This window comes from Neolamprologus multifasciatus, chromosome 16 (genome assembly GCF_963576455.1).
Source record: "Neolamprologus multifasciatus chromosome 16, fNeoMul1.2, whole genome shotgun sequence".
Classification (NCBI taxonomy): Eukaryota; Metazoa; Chordata; class Actinopteri; order Cichliformes; family Cichlidae; genus Neolamprologus; species Neolamprologus multifasciatus.
Window position 1 is genome coordinate 22,384,698 of NC_140454.1, and position 21,541 is coordinate 22,406,238.

Genomic DNA, 21,541 nt, shown 5'->3' on the forward strand with positions numbered 1-21,541 from the left:
CCTTCAGGCACAAAACACTGATTATTGCAAAGATAGGGTAAGGCAGAGATTGAAAAAGACATGACTACACAGGAGAGAGGCACATCAGTATTAGAAAGCTGCCCCTCACTGATAGCCCGGTGCATTCTGTATACTAAACATACAGTAAAGAAAGCTGTAAACAGTGTGTTTACTCATGGTTCATTTCACTGGATTAAAGCCAGGGGGTGCTGTGTGTCCTTACGCTCACATCACTATGCATGGTGAATACTGATGAGTGCCACTCACTGGGGAGATCTGCTAAAGAGAATCGAGGCTGGCCCACGTTTTCAGTACTGTTTCAGCTTCTGAGTATTATCCTGACCATCTGCCTGCAGGCAGGAGTACACAGTCATGCACTCATACACAAATGCATATATAGAATTGCTCATAAAAACATGTATGAATAGCAGAACGGGCACACACACATACATTTATTCCCCAGTGGATGATAAAAGTGCTTGAGGGTAAAGTGTAACCATTTAAATGTTACCTGCAAACTCAAAGCGGTGGCAGGGGTTGTCCGAGGTGGAGATCCAGGGAGATTACTTTTCAAGGTGACTGCTTTATCTGTTAAAAATTATATCCTAGCCTTTGCATTGTGTACTACAGTTTAATTTTGGGGTTGGGCCCCATTGGATGTTTGCATCAAACCGATTTTTCATCTCACTCTTGCAGGATTTCTGACTACAATTACCCACTGGTGCATTTGTAAAAAAACACCACTGTCCAGATCATAAACTCAGATTACTCTTACCTGCAACTGTGTTGTTTATTTCAAGTTTTTCCTCACCCATCCCCCAGAAATCATTGATTTTCTCACCTGCCTAATAGTCCACCTTTAGAAGATTTGATTTGAAAACACATGCTCACCTTGAGTCTCTTAGAACTAAACATAGTATAGATAATCAATTTCTTTAGTTTAGCCGGTTGAACTACACGTCAAACATGAACATTTGCTTTTGAGGTTTTGGGGCTTCTTTTAGAATAGAAATGGCACAAATTCAAAGGCTCAGGTTCTCTAAAATGGGGGTATTTGCCCATTTTCAAACCACTATGACAACATAAATAATATCTGTGGCATATAAATATACTTATTAGTAAAACTCTTGCTAATTATCATTGCAAATGCACAAACCAGGTATGGGAACATTTGAATTCAGTGCAGTCGTCTTGTAGTATCAGTAATTACAGATGTTTTAGGCAGTGGTACTAATCAATTTCATCAAAGTTGTCTTGAGTAATGCTAATCCCGCAGCCTGCTTTGGGGCTTCTGTGCTGTAGGTGAACTCACAATCCTATTTCAGGAAATGCAAAATATGTAGGGCTACAGTTCATGTCTCTGAGCATCTCAAAGACCCGGAAAAATGATAAAGAAAATTCAATTTCCTTTGTGCGCACTGGCAAATGAAACCATCTTCCGCTATATTTTTCAATTGACTGTGTCCTAGGCTAAGAGAATATCATTGCTCATTTGCTTCCTGTGCTGAAAAATAGCTTGCATGCTGTTGTTTTTCTTTTGCTAACACAGTACTCTGTTTCTTTCTGTTACAGCCATTTCAGTTTACAGCCAACCCTATTTTGGACGGGCAGATGATGAAGATGTAGTGTAAGGGTCATGCTTAAAATTCTTCTGCAGAATTGACTGCTAGTGCATTACTAGACGAATAATCTTAGAAAAATAGATCTGTATTTGCATCTTAATCTGTGAAAATATTCCCCAATTAATCATGTGTTTATGTGTTTGGGGTTTTTTTTGTTTTGTTTTGTTTTTTAATTCTAATTCAAGATGGATTCAGGGCAAGGATGTACATGACAAAATTATTTATACATATTTGATTTTCTAAATTGATTTCCTTAAGTTTACAGTATTGATCAGAGTCCCAATTTAATGAATGTTTTGGAATGAATATTTCGGTAAAGTTGGAAAAGAGATTTAGTTTAAATGGATGTGTGCACATGTTCCAGAGGAGCAAATCAAATACATCATTTTGAGAGTGGATTGGACTGACCTTGTGTCCTCTCTAGAGCCTTTTTACTACTAAGCATCTTATTGGCAATTTTAGAGTTATTGGTCAGTTTTTCCACATATGTCACATTTATGTTCAGTGTCTGTGTAAAACGTTAATAGGTGTACTCTGCTGAGATGCTGTAGCAGCTGAATAGGTGATATTAGGCTTCCTTACTAGATGTATTGATTTGCCCTGAGCTGTGTTAAAGATACAGCAGACTTATTACTCTAAAGTCTTGATTCTCACAATATAGTAGCTTTGCCCATGAGAGAAAATCTAAGGCTATGCTGGCTGTCTTGATAACAAGCCTGCTCTGTAGCTGTCGCTCCTGACTATCCTCTGTAGTTAGTGCTGCCCTGAAACATCCACCACATGTCCCTTTCTGTTGTTCTCACTCCTTCCTACTCGGACACTCTGCCAGCTTCATCTTCATCCTCTTTTCAGCTTCGTGCAGTTCATTGTGTTTAGTTTGAGGTGTTGTGCCCCAGCCAGAGGGGAGTGGCAATAGACACAATGAACAGCTTCGTGCAGTTCATTGTGTTTAGTTTGAGGTGTTGTGCCCCAGCCAGAGGGGAGTGGTAAAAGTAGTTCAGTTGCGTGCAGGGTAGGCGAGAGAGCACTGGAGACGAACAGGTACTGGCTTGGCATCAAGAAAGTTTAAATGAACACGCTGAGTAGAAGACGAACTGAGGGGATCAAAGCTTCAACTGGATTTCTGGGGTCTAATCTGGACAATAGGCTCTGCAGTCTCACAGAAACACCCTTGGCTTGCTGACTGTACAGCAACAGCAGTGTGAAGTTGTTCTCTGCGTGAAATGATCTGTTTCTCTTGCTGTTATCTTATCAAAGATGATTCGCAAGCGTCTCTTTTATTTTTCACAAAGCTTTTTGTTATTAATGGGATTCCATTCATTGTGAGATTCCTCAGTAGTTCAAATGAGTCACGTCCCAGTAGGGAATAATATGATAATTCTGGTTAAAATGAGCTAGTATTTTCAGAAAATACATACACCTGGTTGAACGCCACTCTTCTGCACCGTTTGTTGTTGCTATTGTAGTAGTTTTAATTCAAAAGAACAGAACAAAAGAAATAAAAACACAACACAATAAATACATGGCCCAGTAACATGATAAGTGCATTATTCATGATAACTCAATGGTTAATGGTATTTAATCACATCACCTGGATGATCTTTTCTTCACAGTGTCCAGGGAGTGCTTCACATCCTTGTGGCTATGTGCGTGCTCACAGGCTTCTCAATTACAACAGCCAGTTTTGCCCTTTATGAAGTCACTGAGCACCAAAAAGGGTCCAAGAGGCTTCAGCACATCGCTGGCATCAGCGAGTCCTTCTACTGGATTGTAAACTTCATCTATGACATGGTAACGTCATATTTCTTAAATTGGCTACAATATTGAAAACCATGTGTTCAACTTAATTTCATCCATATGTCTTTTTTAAAAGTTATTAAACAAAGTGACTTTCTGTTGCTGCATTGTGCCTCACCTTTTTCCATAGGTCATCTATTTGGTCCCCGTAGCTGCGACCGTTGCTGTGATTGCTGTCTTCCAGATTCCAGCATTTACAGAACGCCAAAATTTGGGTGCCGTCACTCTCCTCCTGGTGCTCTTTGGGTCAGTAACTTTAAAAAAAGTAGATTCACCAATTGTAGTCACATTGTAGTTGTACTGGAGTGTATATTGTTGACAAAAATGTATTTGATAATGAACCAGTCCTTTGTGTGGCTGAAAATTTTGAAAGACAATCTTTTAGAGATTGTTCTCTCTACAGTAGCTATACTACTGGATTGCTTTCCATTATGAAAGCAAACATTTATTTTATTTTAACTTAATTTGGGTATCATTCTGTCATATAATATTATAATACTCACTAATGGCTAAGGTCAGAGAACATGACAATGTCACAAAATATGGATGCAACACAATAGCAAAGTAGCAGTTAGACAAGCAGTCAGATTGAAAGGTTTAGTGCAGGTAATCTTTGCTACCACTTCATAAAGAGGGAAATTAAAGAGACTGCTAATGGCCTAAATGTTCACTAGGATAATGGTCTGTACTGTAATGACTTCTTATGTCACTTTTAGTTGCAATATACAGTACTGTGCAGGAATGAACAAAAGAGAAATCTAAGTCAAATCCATATCTGGTGTGACCACCCTTTGCCTTCAAAACAGCATCAATTCTTCTAGGTACACTTGCACACAGTTTTTGAAGGATCTCAGCTGGTTGGTTGTTCCAAACATCTTGGAGAACTAAACACAGATCTTCTGTGGATGTAGGCGTCCTCACGTCTTTCTGTATCTTCATGTACTCCCAGACATATTTGATGATGTTGAGATCAGAGCACTGCGGGGACCATACCGTTACTTCCAGTACTTCTTGTTCTTCTTTGTGCTGAAGATAGTTCTTAATGATTTTTAAATGGGGTCATCGTCCTGCTGCAGGATACATTTGTGGCCAGTAAACAATCATTTATATTTCTGAAAACATTCTTTGTTTCCAGCATTGTTTCACACCTGCCTAAAACTTTTGCACAGTACTGTAACTATTTTTACTTACCTCTGAGTTTATTTTCAACCTGAACCACACTGAATGATGGACATGTTTATAAAAAATGTTTTAAGGGAACCGCATCAAATCTGTCATAGAGATGGTGAATGTGTTGTTCTGGCTATTGCCCTGCTGAGACAACAGCAGGAAGTGTGTGAAATTTCCAGAAGCATCTGCACTGCTCTAAACCAAACCTATTCATTGAATGGTGCTTTATGCTTGCAGCAGGCCCATCACCCTCAACATGAACCCAGCTCATCCAAGGAGTCAAACAGGGAAAATACTGATTCATTCAGATGGACAATACATTTCTTGCAGAGGACTTTCCAAAGTCAAGCAATCATTGAAAGGTTTATACATTTTCAAAAGCCTATCTCCACACATGCACTGCAATTCTGTGCCAGTAGGTTGGATTTACAGCGCAGAGCATAAGGACGAGCAAACGCTGCAAACAAGTTTATTGTGAATTTCTTGCTAAGACAGATGGCAGTAGGACTGCAATGCTAATGGAAAATCACTGCCAACATGTTTATCCCATTCAAGGCAAAGACACTAGAGAGGGAGAAAGGGAGGAATCAGGAAGCAACAGGGCTTATGGCAATAACAGAATGACTTAGTATGAGATAGAGGTTAGCTATAATCTCGAAATACAAAGGTTTCAGTTCAGTCTGACAAAGAGATTTAGATTTGGGGATGGTATCAAAACCACTGATGTGTCATGTTTCGCCTCATCTGAATTACTGGGATTATTTACATCAATCACCGAGCTGCTGCTGAGGTTTACACTCTTGTGTTTGCCGTTGTTGTTCGGAGGCCTAGTCCTGAGCCCTAGATTTTAGAAGGCCAAGTCAGGACTCTGCTTCTCATTTATCAGACAGATGTCTCCTTCCCAAGCAATGAGTAATCACAGTGCTCCATCTGTCAGGCTGCGCCCACCTGGTCTGGTGTTCAGCCTTCTTGCTTCTGTTCCTTGTCATGGCTTGGCACCCACACTTGCCTACCAAGCACTTTTTTTGGGCAAAGCATGCAGATGCTTTGTCTCTGTCTGGCTCTATCTGTTTGTGTCTGTCTGTTTCATTTCCCACCCTGCTCTTTTTTTTTCATTTCTTTCTCCCCTCCTTCTCTTCCTCTCTGTATTGCTGACCCAGACTTACCAATCAAATGGACAAACAGATTATGCGAGGAAAAGAGAGAACAAAAAAGGAAAGATCTTTTTTCCACCTTGATGATATAGGGAGAAGTAATTTATCTTCCTCTATTTTGGCTTCACGACTGAACGTTTACCCTCCTTATAGCGTGGTATATTCCACCTTCTCTTTTCAGTATTCTTTGCTGGCTTCTTTTTCTTAAGGCTCATAGCTACTCTGTCTGGCTCTCTTCAGACAAGCCTATATTTTAGAAGGTGCATTTGTAAGCAAGACTGCACAATTTCTCTATTAATTTTATATTATAACCTTCTGACTGTTTTCTGTATTTCAAACCAACCCAACCACATTACCGCAGCTTTGAAGTGCATCTGTGGAGTTATTTTTTTAAGTTTAAAATGCCATTATTCTGTCATCTCAGGTTTTCCACCTTCCCATGGATGTATTTGTTTGCCGGGATCTTCAGGGATGCAGAGATGGCCTTTATCAGCTACGTGTGCATCAACCTCTTCATCAGTGTCAACACCATCTTGACCACCTGCATCCTCTACTTTCTGGGTCAAATATCAATGCACAATCCTGAGGTAAGATTAACTGTAAGAATCAGGGGAAACTTAGAACACACCTTGCTTGTCCATTGACAGGAGAGTGAAGAATTCAAGATGAGCTCAGTTAAACTCAGTTTCACATCCTCAGATCTTGTCCCCTCTTCTGTCCTTCTCTCCTGTAGGCAATCCAGAAAATCTTCCAGAAGCTGAGCTACGCCTTCCTCATCTTCCCCCAGTTCAGCTTTGGGAATGGGCTGATGGAACTGGCCAGAGGTGACATAGAGGTCCAGATTCTCAGTGGCTATGGAGTCGATGCCTATAAGAACCCATTCTCCACAGAAGCTCTGGGATGGATGTTCATCTCCTCCATCATCCAGGGCCTGGTCTTCTTCACGCTGCGTCTTTTGATCAACAAATCTCTAATGCGCAAAGTCAGGTGAGAATCACAGAAGTCAGAGCTGGTAATATAAAGGAGAATATACATTCACAGAATCTTTAACTGAGATCAGTTTCATTTGCTTTCTTTAAAGGTAGGATGGACTTGCAAATGCACAAGATGTGTTTTCTGCTAACACTGATAAAGCAGTCTTCTTGTAGCCAAAAAAATCTGAAAATGAGATATAATAAATGCAGATAATATGCAACTGGGTGGTTAAATATGCAACAGAGCAACGTTAAGTAATTAGAGAAGACAATTGCAAGTAAAATTAGATTTTTTTTTTATTCTAAGTGGGCCAAGATTTTGGTGATTTTATTTTATTTTTATTTTGTGGCAGGGACTGGGGGGGTGATAAAGCATTTATATTAACTAGAATGCTTTGCACTTATTTAAAAACAAAACAACAACGTTTCTGTATTGTAGGCGTCTAATTTGCTACATCAAGACTGTGCCCCAGGCGGCTTATGATGATGATGAGGATGAGGATGTGGTATCTGAGCATCTCAGAGTGGCCAGTGGAGCAGCTAGCTCAGACATACTGCAAGTCAACCGTCTCACAAAGATCTATCAACACCTCAGTAAGAAGGTCCACGCTGTCAAGAATCTGTCCGTGGGCATCCCTGCAGGAGAGGTAAGCCTCAGAGGCAAGAGCACAGAATACTAATATAGTAAAGCTGTTCTAAGGCAAGAGGGTAGCAAAATGGGAGGTATTGTGTAATAATGTCTAATCTCTTATGGCAGCAGCATAACTGTATAATTACCCAGAAATCACACAGCCTCTGTTTTGTTATTTCTGAAGAGCTGTACGGTGGTACTAGTCGCTGTGTGCAATGGACTCGTCAAAGATTGGAATTAATTTAAAATACCAACAGCCTACTGTTATTAACACAGCTGAGGATTTGGAGCCACTGTTGGTGGCTATAACAAGCAAGTACAACATTGTACATTTTAATATGGACTAAAAGACAGGCCAGCATTTTCATATTCTTCTGCAGTCAGTAAAAAAGTGATCCTTTTAAGCTGTCGTTTTAATTTACTCTCAAAGCCTTTATTTTATTTTGACCAATTTCAGTCTAGTCTTTGATCCGAGTCATTTTTATTCTATTACTTCAGATGTCTGGTTGTATGAAAAAGTTTTCTTTGGACACACTTTACACAGTTTTGCAGCACTAAATACTGACCTAGCTAATCTTTAAAGAGCCCAGCTTTACGTCACAGTACTGCATAATAGCAAAATGCTTGAAGTTACTAAGAAACTAGTGTTTATTTTTAGTGCTTTGGCTTGCTGGGAGTGAACGGAGCAGGAAAAACTACCACCTTCAAGATGTTGACTGGAGACGTTAGCCCCACTGATGGCATTGCACAGATCAAGGACTGGGATGGGTAAGCTTTACTTGAATATATTTACTTATTTAACATGTGAATGTTGCCTAGTGCATGTTTGTATTTAATCTGTTTTTCTTTATTACCCCCTTCTTCCACCACTGGATTAACTTAGCGGGAATATTTGTGTTTTTATGACCACTCTTGCATCTTAGCTGCACACTAAAGTGATGCAGAGGTGTCAGGATAAGTATGTACACATTCCAGCAAACTAAAGATGACTTATAGAATTAAACATTTACAAGAAAGAATTTCATTTTATTGGTACAGGTGCATAGGTAATTCCAAAATTGAATTACGTAATGCAATCATTCACATATGAGGGATGTTATTAGTTTTTATTGTGGAAAATTTGAATATGATAGTTTTGGGATTTAGAAACTAGCAATTTTATCTTAAAGATGTATCTGAAGAGCTTTCATACAAGTAGCAATGTACAGTCCTGCTGTGTTGTCAGTATATAAAGTGGATATTAGCAAGCTAGATAGCACCCCATAGACAGCAGATCCTCTGAAACACCCTACATGCCTGTCCCACATCATGTGGTGAATGCTGCTTAAGAAAATCTTTCTTTGTGTGTGTTTTCCCCCCAGACATTTGGTAGACATCATGGAGTGCCGGAAACAAGGAATTAACATCGGCTACTGTCCTCAAGTGGATGCACTGGATGATTTGCTCACTGGAGAAGAGCATTTGTACTTCTATGCTCGCATACGTGGCATCTCAAAGTGGGAGACAGACCGGGTAAGGAAGAGCTGCAGACGCAGTGCTGCCTATTGTCACTTTGCCAAGTGACAATAGCATTCAAAAAGTGACACGGGATCTGATATAAATTCAAAGGTGCACTTCCAGCGCAGGACTAGAAGCTGATGCTGCTCCTATGCATACTGAATCAGAAAGTGTGCAGCAATGAATGATGTGTGATGAAAGCTGTAGAATCTGTAGCGAAATGAAAAAGCTTTTGTTGTCAGCTTGCGCAGTCCAAACATCAGAATTGAGCTGATGTAGTATGCATTACTGCGGAAAAATGTATATTTAAATTCTGCTTTTATGACGGGAGAATCTTATTTGACATGCCACTTAAGCCTCAATCTTCTCATTTATCATTCCTGAGAACTAATCAATCTTGCTTCTGTGGTGATTGCTGAGTGTGTCTGCTTATTAGAGGACTCTGCAGAGCAACCAATCAGCACATGATGTGTGCTCAATATCAATATCCCATCAATATTTCTTTTTTGAAAGACAGAGAAGAACAAAAATAAGCAGCTCTTAGGAGTGTGAAAAATTGTGTAAAATATCATGACAAGCTGTAAGTGCTGTCTGCTTTTTTCTCTTCCTTTGCACCATTTTGAGGTCAGAATAAAGAACAACAAAAACATTGTCTCTGACAGTCTCAGGCATTTTACCAACAGAATTGAGCACGCACATTACCAAGTGTGCTGCACATAGATACACGTGCTTACACAGACAGTAAAGCACAGAAATGGATCTGTCTGACACTAATCACCCTCACTGCTGTTGTTAAAGCCCCTCCTCTCCGGTCGGTATACTGACAACAATGGTTATAATGGCAACTGCAGCAGCATCAGGCTAATTCTCAAAGCTGAGGTTATATATGGAGTTCCTCTTGTGTTGTCTCCTACTGACAGTCCCCTAGCTGTGCATAATGAGACAGGCCTTAATGGGGTCATTTTGCATTGACATGGTTTTGTTTGCTTAATGAGCTGTAACATCAAAGGTGATAGAAAGCAGCTTTTATGAGAGAACATAAAAACATCATATTTTGATTTGAACCTGCTGCATGAGGAATAGTCTATGTTACCAGTCTTTATCATTCACATAACAAAATACTGTGTATTTGTCTAGTATGAAATTGCCTAGTATAGAACTTTTAAACAGTAAAGCTTTAAAACAGTGAATGGTAATGAAAACTCTAGACAAAGGGCGAATTGTCTTACAGAGAAACAGCAGAGACTGTAAGTGAAGGTATCTATTGCATTAACTTGCTTCATCGATCTGGTTTCCAAATTTGCCAACTAATGGGAAAAAGACTAAAGCCTACCAATGGGAAATCACTTTAAGCTATTTGAAAATGTAGTTGTATTTACAGCACACTATTTTATTTGATTAACAGGGAAGCCTTGAAGAGTTTTAAGTGACTGAAATGTTTATAAGTCATTAAGGGTTTTTGATCCCTGCTGGGTTTAACACCCAGGATCAACTGCCATGCACCAAATGGATTATACTGCATCAGCTTCTGCAGCCCCGGGACTGCATAGAGTTTAGATAGAATAAAGTCACAGTGTAAAGTCATCACTGCTGTACAAACATAATTAAATATTCATGGAAGTGGAATAGATAGATACCTTAGTTATTTGTTGTGTGGCTATACTGGACGAAATGGGAGAAAGCAGTTACACGTGTAACAGGAATATAAAATTGGCAGTAAGAAATAGAATCACCCTTTACCCTTTATCATGTAAATCTATATTTTCCTATTGTGAAAACAAGTATGTGTAGTTAAATACTGGATCTCCACTGAGGGTCTCCAGTTGAGTTCTTTGCATTATCTTAGAGTCTCTACCTTACAATATAAAGCGTCTTGAAGTGACTGCAGTTGTGATTTGGCTGTTAAGGAACAGCAACTGTTTGAAGCTTTATCATGTGGATGAAGCTAGGAGCAGCATGGTAGTCTATAACACTGTCTCGTTTTGCTTTGGGGTGAAGGCAGGGGGTCAAACAGCCACGAGGAGCAATCATTAGACCTATCAACTCCTGTTACATCACTGAAAGACCATTACACATCTCCTGCAATGATTAGAAGTTTACAAAAGACGGGGTTTGGACATTTCCATGATCTACATTCAGATATATATAATACATAAAGAGCATACATAACATAATTTCTTTAGGGATTAATAAAGTATTCTGATTCTGATATAAACACGGATGGAAAAAGGCAAAGTAAATTTTATTACCTTTAATTACTGTTGTTTTCTATCATTAATCTCGTGTGTATCACTTAGCATGTAAAGTGTCTAAAAAGAAGATTACAGGTGGTAGTCCATGCAGTAATAAATAAATGATTTGCTTTGACCACTGGTGCTGCACCACCAATTAAAAAAGAAAACAGACTGCTAATTAAAAATTATTACAATGTAACCTATCTGTGTAGTCACATTCTGGCTGGGATTAGTGAATGCCAAACTAGAGTCCTCTCACATGTGCTGTTTGTTATTTTGTCCATCCACTTTGTAATCCCCTGCATGTTTCCTCTGTAGCTGGTGAACTACCTACTGAAGAGGCTGCAGCTCAACTACCACAGAAACATTATTACCGACGGTTACAGTTGTGGCACCCGAAGGAAGCTCTCTACAGCGCTGGCTCTCATCGGGAATCCACAAATCCTTCTCCTGGTGAGAACACACCTGTTCACACTGCTGTAGCTGCACATTTAATTTCCTAACAAGTCACCAGACAACAAATATTAAACTAACTCTGCACCGTTCCTCCTGAAATGGTCTTTGAAGGAAAGCAGATATCGATCACTTAGACTTGACAGATCGCACATAGTTAATTAGTCTGCTTACCCAAGCTTACCCTAGGGGTGGTCTTGCCTGTAGCTTTTACGTTTGTTTGTGCCTTATGTCTCCATCAAATCCTCTCTTCTCGTTTTCTCTCCCCATTCCTTTTTGTCTTCAGCTATTCCCTTTTCCTCCCCGTGTTTTCTTCAGTAACCAGTGCTCCCTTGTTTGATTTGTCTTCATTTCTCTGTTGTTTGCTCTGCATGCAACACTGGACCTCCCATCCCCATTCCTATTTTGCATTTATATATGTGTTTACTCTCTCTTCTTCACTCTGCCCTTCCCTCTACTGTATGCACTACGCTGTGTTTGCTACATGCTGCCTTCCATGTTTTCATTTGATGCCTTTATGTTGTTTTGACCATTCCTCTATTCTTGTCTCATTCCTCCGTTATCCACAGGATGAGCCAAGCTCTGGCATGGACCCTCGTACTAAGCGTCACCTATGGAAAATCATCTCTGAGGAAGTGAAAGGAAAGTGTGCCGTGGTTCTCACATCCCACAGGTTAGAAGATATCATGCACCCATTATATGACCTTAGCACAAAGGAGAGATTTGTGCAGAGATGATTAGCATTCTAGGACAAAGCTATTCAGTCTTTTTTCCACTTCATACTCTAAGTAACAAATGCAATAACACACACACACATATACATATATATATATATATATATATATATATATATATATATATATATATATATATATATTAGGGGTGCAACGATATCGATATCGTATCGATATTGAACCGTTCGATACAGTGCTTTCGGTTCGGTACGCATATGTATGAACAATACAAAATTTTTAATTTATTCTATCAACTTTTCTTCTGACGATGCTGTCTGTATTGAGCGCTCAGTGGATCTGCGCTCGACAGTGCAACCTAGGCGGAGTAGTCGAACACAGATTCACTGAGCGCAGGGCAAGCTAGTAGTGATGGGATTTCCGGCTCTTTTTAGAGATCCGGATCTTTCGGCTCGGTTCACTAGAAAGAGCCGGCTCGGTTCACTAGAAAGAACCGGCTCTTTACACTTTAGAGCAACACGCAGCAACACTACACTTGAGCGGGAGGAGGGAGGTATGGGGTCTTAACACACCCCCGTTCTCTGCTAGCCATCGGGGCGGGGGGGCTGGGAAGAGATGCTGGCTGTCCGATTGGCCTCCCTGCTGCTGCGGAGCCTGGGGCGGTCTGCTTGCCTCCACCCCGGAGGGAAGGGTAATATCTCTTGGGTCTGGGTGCCGTTTCCATCTCTGGGGGTGAGGATACCTGGACCCGGGGTATAGAGTATGTTTGGGGAGTGTGATTGTGTGTACATGTCCATTTACGTTTATTCCTACGTTGGGCGAGTGCTGAGTGTTTGTATATGTGTGCATGAGGGTGGGAATGCATGTCTGTGTCTGTGTGTGCCTGTTTGTCTGTGTCTATATGTCAGGTCGGGTCTTAGACTCCACCTCTCTGGGAACTCCAAGGCCCTCCAAAGTGTGGAGGCCTATCTCCCCTCACCACACTCCCTGCCGGTGGCTGATGCCCTCAGGGGTCGGTGCATTGTTGGTTCTTGGTGTCCGGGGCTGGGCGCTCGGGTATGTACCGGCTCACTCCCGGTGGCTACTTGGCGGGGCCTGGCGCCTGCTGCTCGGTCGGGCCTCTTCCGGGGTGCGGGGGGCCCTCGGGCCTCCGGCCTCTGTGCCTGCGGCTCGGTTCACTCTGGCACAGCTGGCTGCCGGCGGAGCCGGCGGGCACGCCAGTGCAGCCCCCTCTAGCTCCTGCCCGGTGGCTACTGGGTGACCCCTCGTCTGGGGATCCTCAGCCCTTCCCATGAAGGTGGCACGGATGCCCCTCCGGTGGTCCTCCTTGGGCTCTTGCACTCTGGGACCTCTGGATGTCTGGGGCCTGGATCTCCTCCATGCCTGCTTCATGCCCTGGGGGACGGGGCTATGGCTCTCTACATCCTCTAGCAGACCATTACATGGGGAAACCATTTGAATACAAGCGCGCCGATCCACACAGGTGTGCACATGGGTGTTCACTGTTCGTAGACTTAAATCACACCTTTCTTGGCTGCTACTTCAAAGCACATTGTGCGCTGTCTGTCCTGCGTGCTGCACAACAACATTCAATATTTAGTATTTACTGCTGTTTACACTTAGCTAGATTAATGCGAATGGTGTTGTGTATAGTATGTTGCTTTGTTTTGTTTTTTTTGCTTGTTTTCTATTCTTTTTCTCTCAACAGGTGATCCCGGAGATATTTTTTCTTCCCCCCTTTCTCACTGTCCCTCTCCCCTTCTGTTTTTCTTTTCCTTCCTCTTTCTTTCTCCCTTTCCTATCCCTCACTCATGTCTGTCCCGTCTGTAACAACTGAAAATAAAATAAATAATAAAAACAAAGGTCGATCAAATGGACCAATACGGCAATGCCATGATGATCCATTTGGCAAAATAAATCCATTGGGTATCCTTGTTGGTCTTCAGACAACAATTCTGATGGCTAAAGAACCAAATGGGACAGGCGAAAAAAAAAAAAAAAAAAAAAAAAAAAAAAAAGAAAGAACCGGCTCGGTTCACTAGAAAGAGCCGGTTCTTTCAGCTCCGAACCGGCTCTTCAGGTTGTTTTGTTGCTTTAATTATTTAATCATTAACAATAATATAAAATTATGCAGAAAAGGAATTACTAATGTAAAAAAAGTGGTTTTATTTATATATGTTTATATATGGCCCCTAGAGACAAAGCACGTACAAACTCTAAAGGATATACAAACTCCAAAACACATTTCTAGCGTTAACTGAACTTCCAAAACAGAGCTACCCAGATCACTTAAATTACACAATTGAAAGCATGTGTGTATTGTTTGTGTATTTATAGACAAGCACTCATATTTATTCAAATAATTTAAAAAAAAGTTCATTTACCTGTTACTACCACACACCAAATCCAGTTGTTGATACTTCCTGGCTTGTGTAGCCACTAGGTAACAAAAGCTCAACACTGCGCCCTAGCATCCTGGAGCACTTCTGTTGTCTTTTGTACTTGATTCTGAGTTTTTAAGTGTTTTGGAGTTTGTACGTGTTTTGGAGTTTGTACGTGCTTTGTCTCTAAGGGCCACCGTAAATATACTTTATTTATTCACTCCACATAAAATGTAATAAATAAATCATATAATACAAAAAACAACTATTTACATTTTAAACTTTTAACTATTTAAATTTTTAGCTTTTTCCTTTTAAACAAATTTAACGTGAAACAACACAAAACACTGCAAACCACAACACAATTAAATATAGATTAAAATATTAAAACAAAAAGAAGATGCATATTCTCTGTCATATGGGCCTGCATGATTTCTGAATCCTTTATCATCTGCAACTGAAAATAGTGGATGATTACTATACCTTTCTAATGTGACGTTGTTGTCCCTCGCTCTCTTTCTCTCTGGCTCTGTTCCTGTGCTACTGCAAGTGTAACTAACGCCCCTCCCCCCTCTGCCCAGCGCAAAGTACAGGCCGCGCATGCGGAGTTTAGTGGAAAAAAGGGCGAGAGAGAGGGTGAGAGAAAGAAAAAAAACCACTCACGTTGTCCACTTCAAAGACCCGGCTCTAAGAGCCATTTCGTTCGCAAACGACCCATCACTACAAGCTAGCAAGACAGAAATTAAGCTCTCCTTGCAACATGGCAAATTGAACCTCCCCCACCCTCATTCAGATCTGGCGTTTGGAACTGTTTTGGTTTTCATGTGATGTATGGCCCTGAAGGTAAGCGCGTCATGGACTAAAGTAAAACAGTATGTTGGATGTGCCAGCAATGCTCAATTACATGGGTGGGAACTAGTGTGTTAGCGCAGTTAGCTCGTTAACGTGTTGGCTGTCCAGCCCCACACACGGGCCATCCGTGGTAGCTCGTTAACGGAGATTTGCCGTGTTGTGGCGTTAACGTCATTTCAACGAGATTTACGCTGACAGCACTAGTGGGAACACAACAAATATGACTACACATTTACACGACATCATCCTAGTGCAAAGACAAGTGGAAGCAGACAAAAACAACAAGCAGCAGCTACAAACTTTACCCGAGTCATTTAGACAGCCGTTAGCACATGATTCTCCTTATGGGGACCTGATATGTTTAATATGCTGCTGAGAATATAGCCCAGAAGAAGCGTATAGTATAGCTTTTATTTTGGAAAGAGACATTTCTCTGTAATAAACTCTCTTTTCCAAAGATGAGTGATTCCTCAATCAGATACAGGGCTCGCAGTCGGGCTACCAAAATCTATCTCTGCCCTGCCCGTCGGCCTATCATAGGAAGGAAATATATATGTCAATGCTTTTGCATTCTTTCGGAAATGTAGCTGGGTAATTATGTCATTGGCATCTGTGAGCCACTGTCAATATGTGACATATTGAAATCGCGTTTGAATTTGCGCTTGTTTTTTGCTTTCACTTTGCAATCGCGCAAACTGTGTATAGAGTGACAGCACTGATTGGTGAATGATGATAATTTGCGCACCAATTCCTCTGACATCAACTTATCAATCGTTAGCTTACTATGCAAACATGACAAGTGAAATCTCCAGCAGCAAGCTTAAACATGTGAGAGGTTGATCGCGCAGAGAATTGCTGAGCGTTATGTGAGTGCGTATCTAAAAGCAGCAGGATATATATTTTAGTTCTGCTGAGCCAAATAAGACAGGTCAGGGTGAAGAAATGACAGCCAAAGAAAAGCTTACCACAAAACGGAAAGGTTATGACAAATCAGACTATAAGGCAAAACGAAAGTGCAGCTTTATGGTTTCATGGACAAAAGAATTTCTGTGGCTGCAATATGACGAGCTAAATAACCAGGGCTGCACATAAGTGGTCTGCAGGTGCGCATTCGCTGTCAAAATAAAAAACGCGCACAAGATAAGAAGTTGCAATGCCTGTTTGCATACATAGGATTTTCAGGAGGAGGACAGACATTTGTTTAGAACTCTTAAAGATGTCGAAGAAGCTCCTTTAAGCAATTACTGTGATGTTCCTCCACCTCCAAAGAAATGTCAGAAGGAGTCCGAACCACAAAAGAAGCGCGTATTCTCGGAAAAGTGGTTGCAGGAGGTTAGCTGGCTTCAAACAAATGATGAACGCACAGAGATGTGGTGCAGAATGTGCCATGAAAATTTAATAAATGACAAATTAAAAAGGCATGAACATTTTTTTTGTATCGAAAAAATATCGAACCGTGACACCAAAGTATCAAACCGAACCGTGAATTTTGTGTATCGTTGCACCCCTACTATATATATATATATATATATATATATATATATATATATATATATATATACACCCCTAATAAATAAATAAATAAATAAATAAATAAATAAAATATATATATATATTTCTGTGTGATAGCTGGCATGGGTAATTACTTTTATCCTAATGGACCTTTGTATGACCTTTTATCTTTCCCTCCTTGTCTCCAAATCTCAGCATGGAGGAATGTGAGGCACTGTGCACCCGTCTTGCCATCATGGTGAAAGGTCAGTTCCGATGCCTGGGCTCCCTGCAGCACATTAAGAACAGGTTAGTGACCTCTCCTCATCCTACAACCCTGCCATTACTGCTCTCCACACCCTGTCTCCACTGCCTCTCTTTCTTGCCCCCCATGGTCCTTTGTGCAGTTGAATGCTCAATTTAATTTGTAAGAACAGTGCCCTCCATCACACACACACGCGCACACACACACACTCTCTCACTCCACCACCAGAGACAGACATGTAAGAACTCTGCTTTGTTCATAAAATCTCCCTCGTGCAGGTTTGGCAGTGGGTTCACTGTGAAGATGTACTTGGCTGAGGCCTCCTGTGACGTAGGGAAAATCACTAGCTTCATGCAGCGCAGATTCCCCAGCACTTATCTCAAGGTGAGTTATCCAGAGCAGTCAAGAGTACTTGGTAAAAAAAAGGACTCTTGACTACTTTGTGTGCATATATTTGAATATGCACTATAAACTCTAAAGAACACGAGGCATTAATGATCAATTGATAATTAATAAGGCAAGATACTCTTAAATTATGAGCCTTTTATGGGTATTATTTCCATCCTTTGTTATTTGCCTAACAAACTAATATAATAAATCCACAGATTTAGTGATTGTGACAAATCCTGGCAGTATTCTAAGGTCCTTTAGATCGTTTATGTTTCTGGCATATAATTATATATAACAGATGGATATATAAATATGGCTATATTTGTCAGTGTTTAAGGCAAACGTGTTAGCAAACAGTTGCTTATTTACACATCCAGCAGACATGAATCAGCATAAGCACTAATTTGGCGTCATGTTTCTGTCTGCCTCACTCCTTCTGTTTTAGTCTTCACCAACTCCTGAGGGAATGTGGGAGTGAACCAAAACAGCAAAGTTGTTGCCTCTGAAAGCGCTAAATCAGTCATTTAAGCATGGGGTTACCTTCCGAGCTGGGTGATAATTATGTGTATTTGTCACTTTGATTAACCGTGTTCCCTGTACACGTTTGAGTCAGTGTTAATATGATAATAATGATCAGTGATCATTAAAGAATCTATAAAAATGAACTTTGTCTGATACCTCGCTACCCATGTGGACTTTTTTTCATTATAATGCTGACTTGCTCAGCTAAGAATAGAAGGAAACTCATTATATAAGAACCTGCTGTGCCCAGAGCCCTTACCAAAAGTACAGTGCGTATACAGTATTTTAAAAATAATGTAGATTTTGTACCCCCAAAATAATGTTTGCAGCATTGTAAGATTAAGAAGGATTTTATTTTCTTCATACAAGCGCAAGAATCAAATTATAGTTAAAGAAGAATGAGCACTTTCTTTTAACTTTTAACCTCACATTTGGCATCCTTTTTCAACACACAGGACCAGCACTCGACTGTGGTGGAGTACCACGTCCCATTTGCTCCTGGAGGTTTGGCTGACATCTTCGACCAGCTGGAGTCCAACAAGACTGCTCTGCAGATCAAGCACTTCTCTGTGAGCCAGACCACACTGGATGAGGTGAGAAAAAAAAAGAGACAACGTAAACTGAGAGAGGGGAAGAACTAGTGTGAGGTTTTTGTAGGTGTGGGTTGGTGGTGGCAAGGGACAGAAAAAAGCGTTGGGGAGTGAGAGAAGAAGAGAGGTGGGAAAGAAAGCAGGGACACAAGAAAGCTGAGTGGGAGTGAAAGACAGAGAAAGAGAAAGTTTAAAAGAGGCAGAGGAAAACTGACAGAGGGAAGGCCTGAGGGAAAATAAATGGAATATGAGTTAGGGTGAGAATCCAAGAGCTTTATATGCAGCCAGTGCTGATACTCTTCAACCACTTTACCCTTTTGAGGCTCGGGGATTGGAACATACTATAGGCAGAAGACAGGACAGGAGGGGTGGGGGGGTTGGGAAACTGACCAGCCAAAATGAAGCAGGTCAGAGAAAAATAATTGCCTTTCATATTGACATGGCTCTTACATTATTGCTGAACCTTCACAGGTCTTCATCAATTTCGCCATGGGAAACCATACCAACTGACGCCGAAGATGAAGTTGAAGTACAAGCATAGAGCTGACTGCCATCTTTAGTGTGTGTCCATTCACACTAAATCTGACCTTAATATAGTAGAAAATGTGACTTAAATGTTTGTGGGTTCTTTTTAGGAATATTATTTTTTTTAGTCATTTGACTGTGAATATGAAGATTAAATTACACTTTTTTTTCTTACCAAATCAAACTGTTGATGAAAAGCATACGAATACATGGCCAGTCTGCATACACGAGTAGATGAAGTGAATAATTACTCTTCTACATAACACTGTTTGCATGTTCACTTCGAATCATTCAGGTCACATTATGTGTGATGTTTGCTTTAATTATGTAGTCTGTTAATTTCTCTCTGTGGCTAGGGTTCTTTTTACCTACCTACCTTTACCTAGAATATTAGACCATAGCTAATAAAATATTTAGAATGATTTTTAATTAAGGTCATTGGTGGCAAACCATCACTATACAACATCATAACATACTCACTTAATAAATATATAACACAAACAAAAAGTAATGTATTTTTTTTATGTGAACTATATATAATTCTGCTCCTGAGATGAAATTAGACAAAAGAAAATATTGACACTGAGAGCTTAATATGCACTTTCCCCTCACTCATTAACACTTTCTCCAAGGGCATATGTAACTTCTGGAATGACTGTACTGAATATTTAATAGACTTTTTTGCCTATGGACCTGCTCCATGTGGTATTAACTGCATCAAGCCTATTTTTTATAATTTAATAAAGCTATTTTTCAAGTGCAGCTGCTGTTCATTTGCCTACTGTTTATGCTTCTACCATTTTTCTGCACTGGGACTATTTAAGATGTTTTTATTTTACATCTGCAAAATAAAAACATTGCAGATGTATTATTGCATTTCTACTAATACTACTATTAATTCATTTCAGTTCTATCCATTTAGCATCCGTTATTTTCATATAACCAGCTATTTTGTGCTGTAAGGCAAACACTCTAACACTCATATAATGCCCTATGAGCAAACACTTTGCGACACTGGGGAAGACTGTCCTTTTTACAGGAAGAAACCTAAGGAAGGGTTGAGAGAGGTAGCATACTGCAGTGACTGGTGAGGTGAAAGGGGAGACAGAAAAAAGCATAGAGAGACCAGAAACAACAAAAAAAAAAAGTTTCAGGAAAAATTTGACAAAAGTTAATAACATGCAGTACTGGTATATAAACGCACACGGACTGAAAAAAAAGGGGAGTGGAGGAGACGTACTCGGTGCGTCAAACAAAGTCTCTCAAGTACCTTGCACCTATAATAGCAGACGTTAAAGGCTAATCTTATAAGTGGAAAGAGTTAATGTCTTCCAAGCCCGAACTAGGATCTGGTTCCACAGTAGAGGGGCCAGATATCTGAAGGCTCTTTCTCCCATTCTACTTACATAAACTACAAATCACAAATAAGCTTGCAGTTTGAGAATGAAGTGCTCTGTTGGAATGATATGGTGGTCCCATGGTAAATGAGGTCTATATAAAGTCTGATCATTCAGGGCTTCGTGCTGAGGAGAAAGATTTTAAATACAAATCAGGATGAATCAGGGTTTTTTTCTCATCCTAGTTTTAGATGGCACATTAGTGGCAGTGTTTTGGATCAATTGAAGCCTCTTCTGGGACCTTTTAGGAAAAGAAAAGTCTATCATAAGGAATTACAGTAATCCAGCCCAGATATAACAATTGCAAGGACTTGGTGTTTTTTGAGCATATCTGCAGAAGAAAAATCCTTCCTAAAGATCTGTTTAAAATGCCAGTCAAAAGAGGAGTCTAGGTCAAAGATTATTTTTTTAAGTGTAGGATATTAGCATAGCCTAAAGAAAATCTTAATGACTAGTCTCAGAGATATAGAGACAAATGGATAATACAAAAATACAAAAAAAAAAAAGAGGATAGGAAATTTACAACTGATAGAAGATAACACTTCTCTGTTTTTTCTGATTTATTGTTCTGATTACATGCACAAAAATTCATCCATAGGTTTTAATAGTTCACAATATATAGATTTTTGACACATTAGCTGGTAGTTAGTGTGTTTATATATATATATATATATATATATATATATGTAAATGTGTAGGAGACAGGAACAGGGAAGTGTACTGGTATCAATTTTCAAGAACAAGAGTGATGTGCAGAGCTGTAGTAACTACAGAGGGATAAAGTTGATGAGCCATGCCATGAAGCTATGCAAACGAGCTGTTAAGAGCAGCAGTACACCTTCATGCCGAAAAAGAGCACTACAGATGCAATGTTTGCTTTGAGAGTGTCGATAGAGCAGTACAG

At 40.2% G+C, this 21,541-nt stretch overlaps 1 protein-coding gene across 3 annotated transcripts in view; it reads left to right on the forward strand.

Annotated features, from left to right (window-relative positions):
- The window catches only part of abca12 (ATP-binding cassette, sub-family A (ABC1), member 12), a 66,100-nt gene extending 44,800 nt beyond the window's left edge, over positions 1 to 21,300 (forward strand). For all 3 annotated transcript variants that reach the window (XM_085134747.1, XM_085134749.1, XM_085134748.1), the window contains exons 58-71: positions 1,573 to 1,627; positions 3,236 to 3,413; positions 3,550 to 3,665; positions 6,168 to 6,330; positions 6,477 to 6,730; positions 7,157 to 7,364; positions 8,007 to 8,116; positions 8,710 to 8,860; positions 11,398 to 11,532; positions 12,102 to 12,205; positions 17,165 to 17,257; positions 17,492 to 17,597; positions 18,581 to 18,718; positions 19,187 to 21,300. In XM_085134747.1, coding sequence (XP_084990873.1) covers positions 1,573 to 1,627; positions 3,236 to 3,413; positions 3,550 to 3,665; positions 6,168 to 6,330; positions 6,477 to 6,730; positions 7,157 to 7,364; positions 8,007 to 8,116; positions 8,710 to 8,860; positions 11,398 to 11,532; positions 12,102 to 12,205; positions 17,165 to 17,257; positions 17,492 to 17,597; positions 18,581 to 18,718; positions 19,187 to 19,225 — 1,850 coding nt within the window. In that variant the 3' untranslated portion in view covers positions 19,226 to 21,300. The remainder of the gene's footprint in view (positions 1 to 1,572; positions 1,628 to 3,235; positions 3,414 to 3,549; positions 3,666 to 6,167; positions 6,331 to 6,476; positions 6,731 to 7,156; positions 7,365 to 8,006; positions 8,117 to 8,709; positions 8,861 to 11,397; positions 11,533 to 12,101; positions 12,206 to 17,164; positions 17,258 to 17,491; positions 17,598 to 18,580; positions 18,719 to 19,186) is intronic.
- Positions 21,301 to 21,541: the final 241 nt, after the last annotated feature.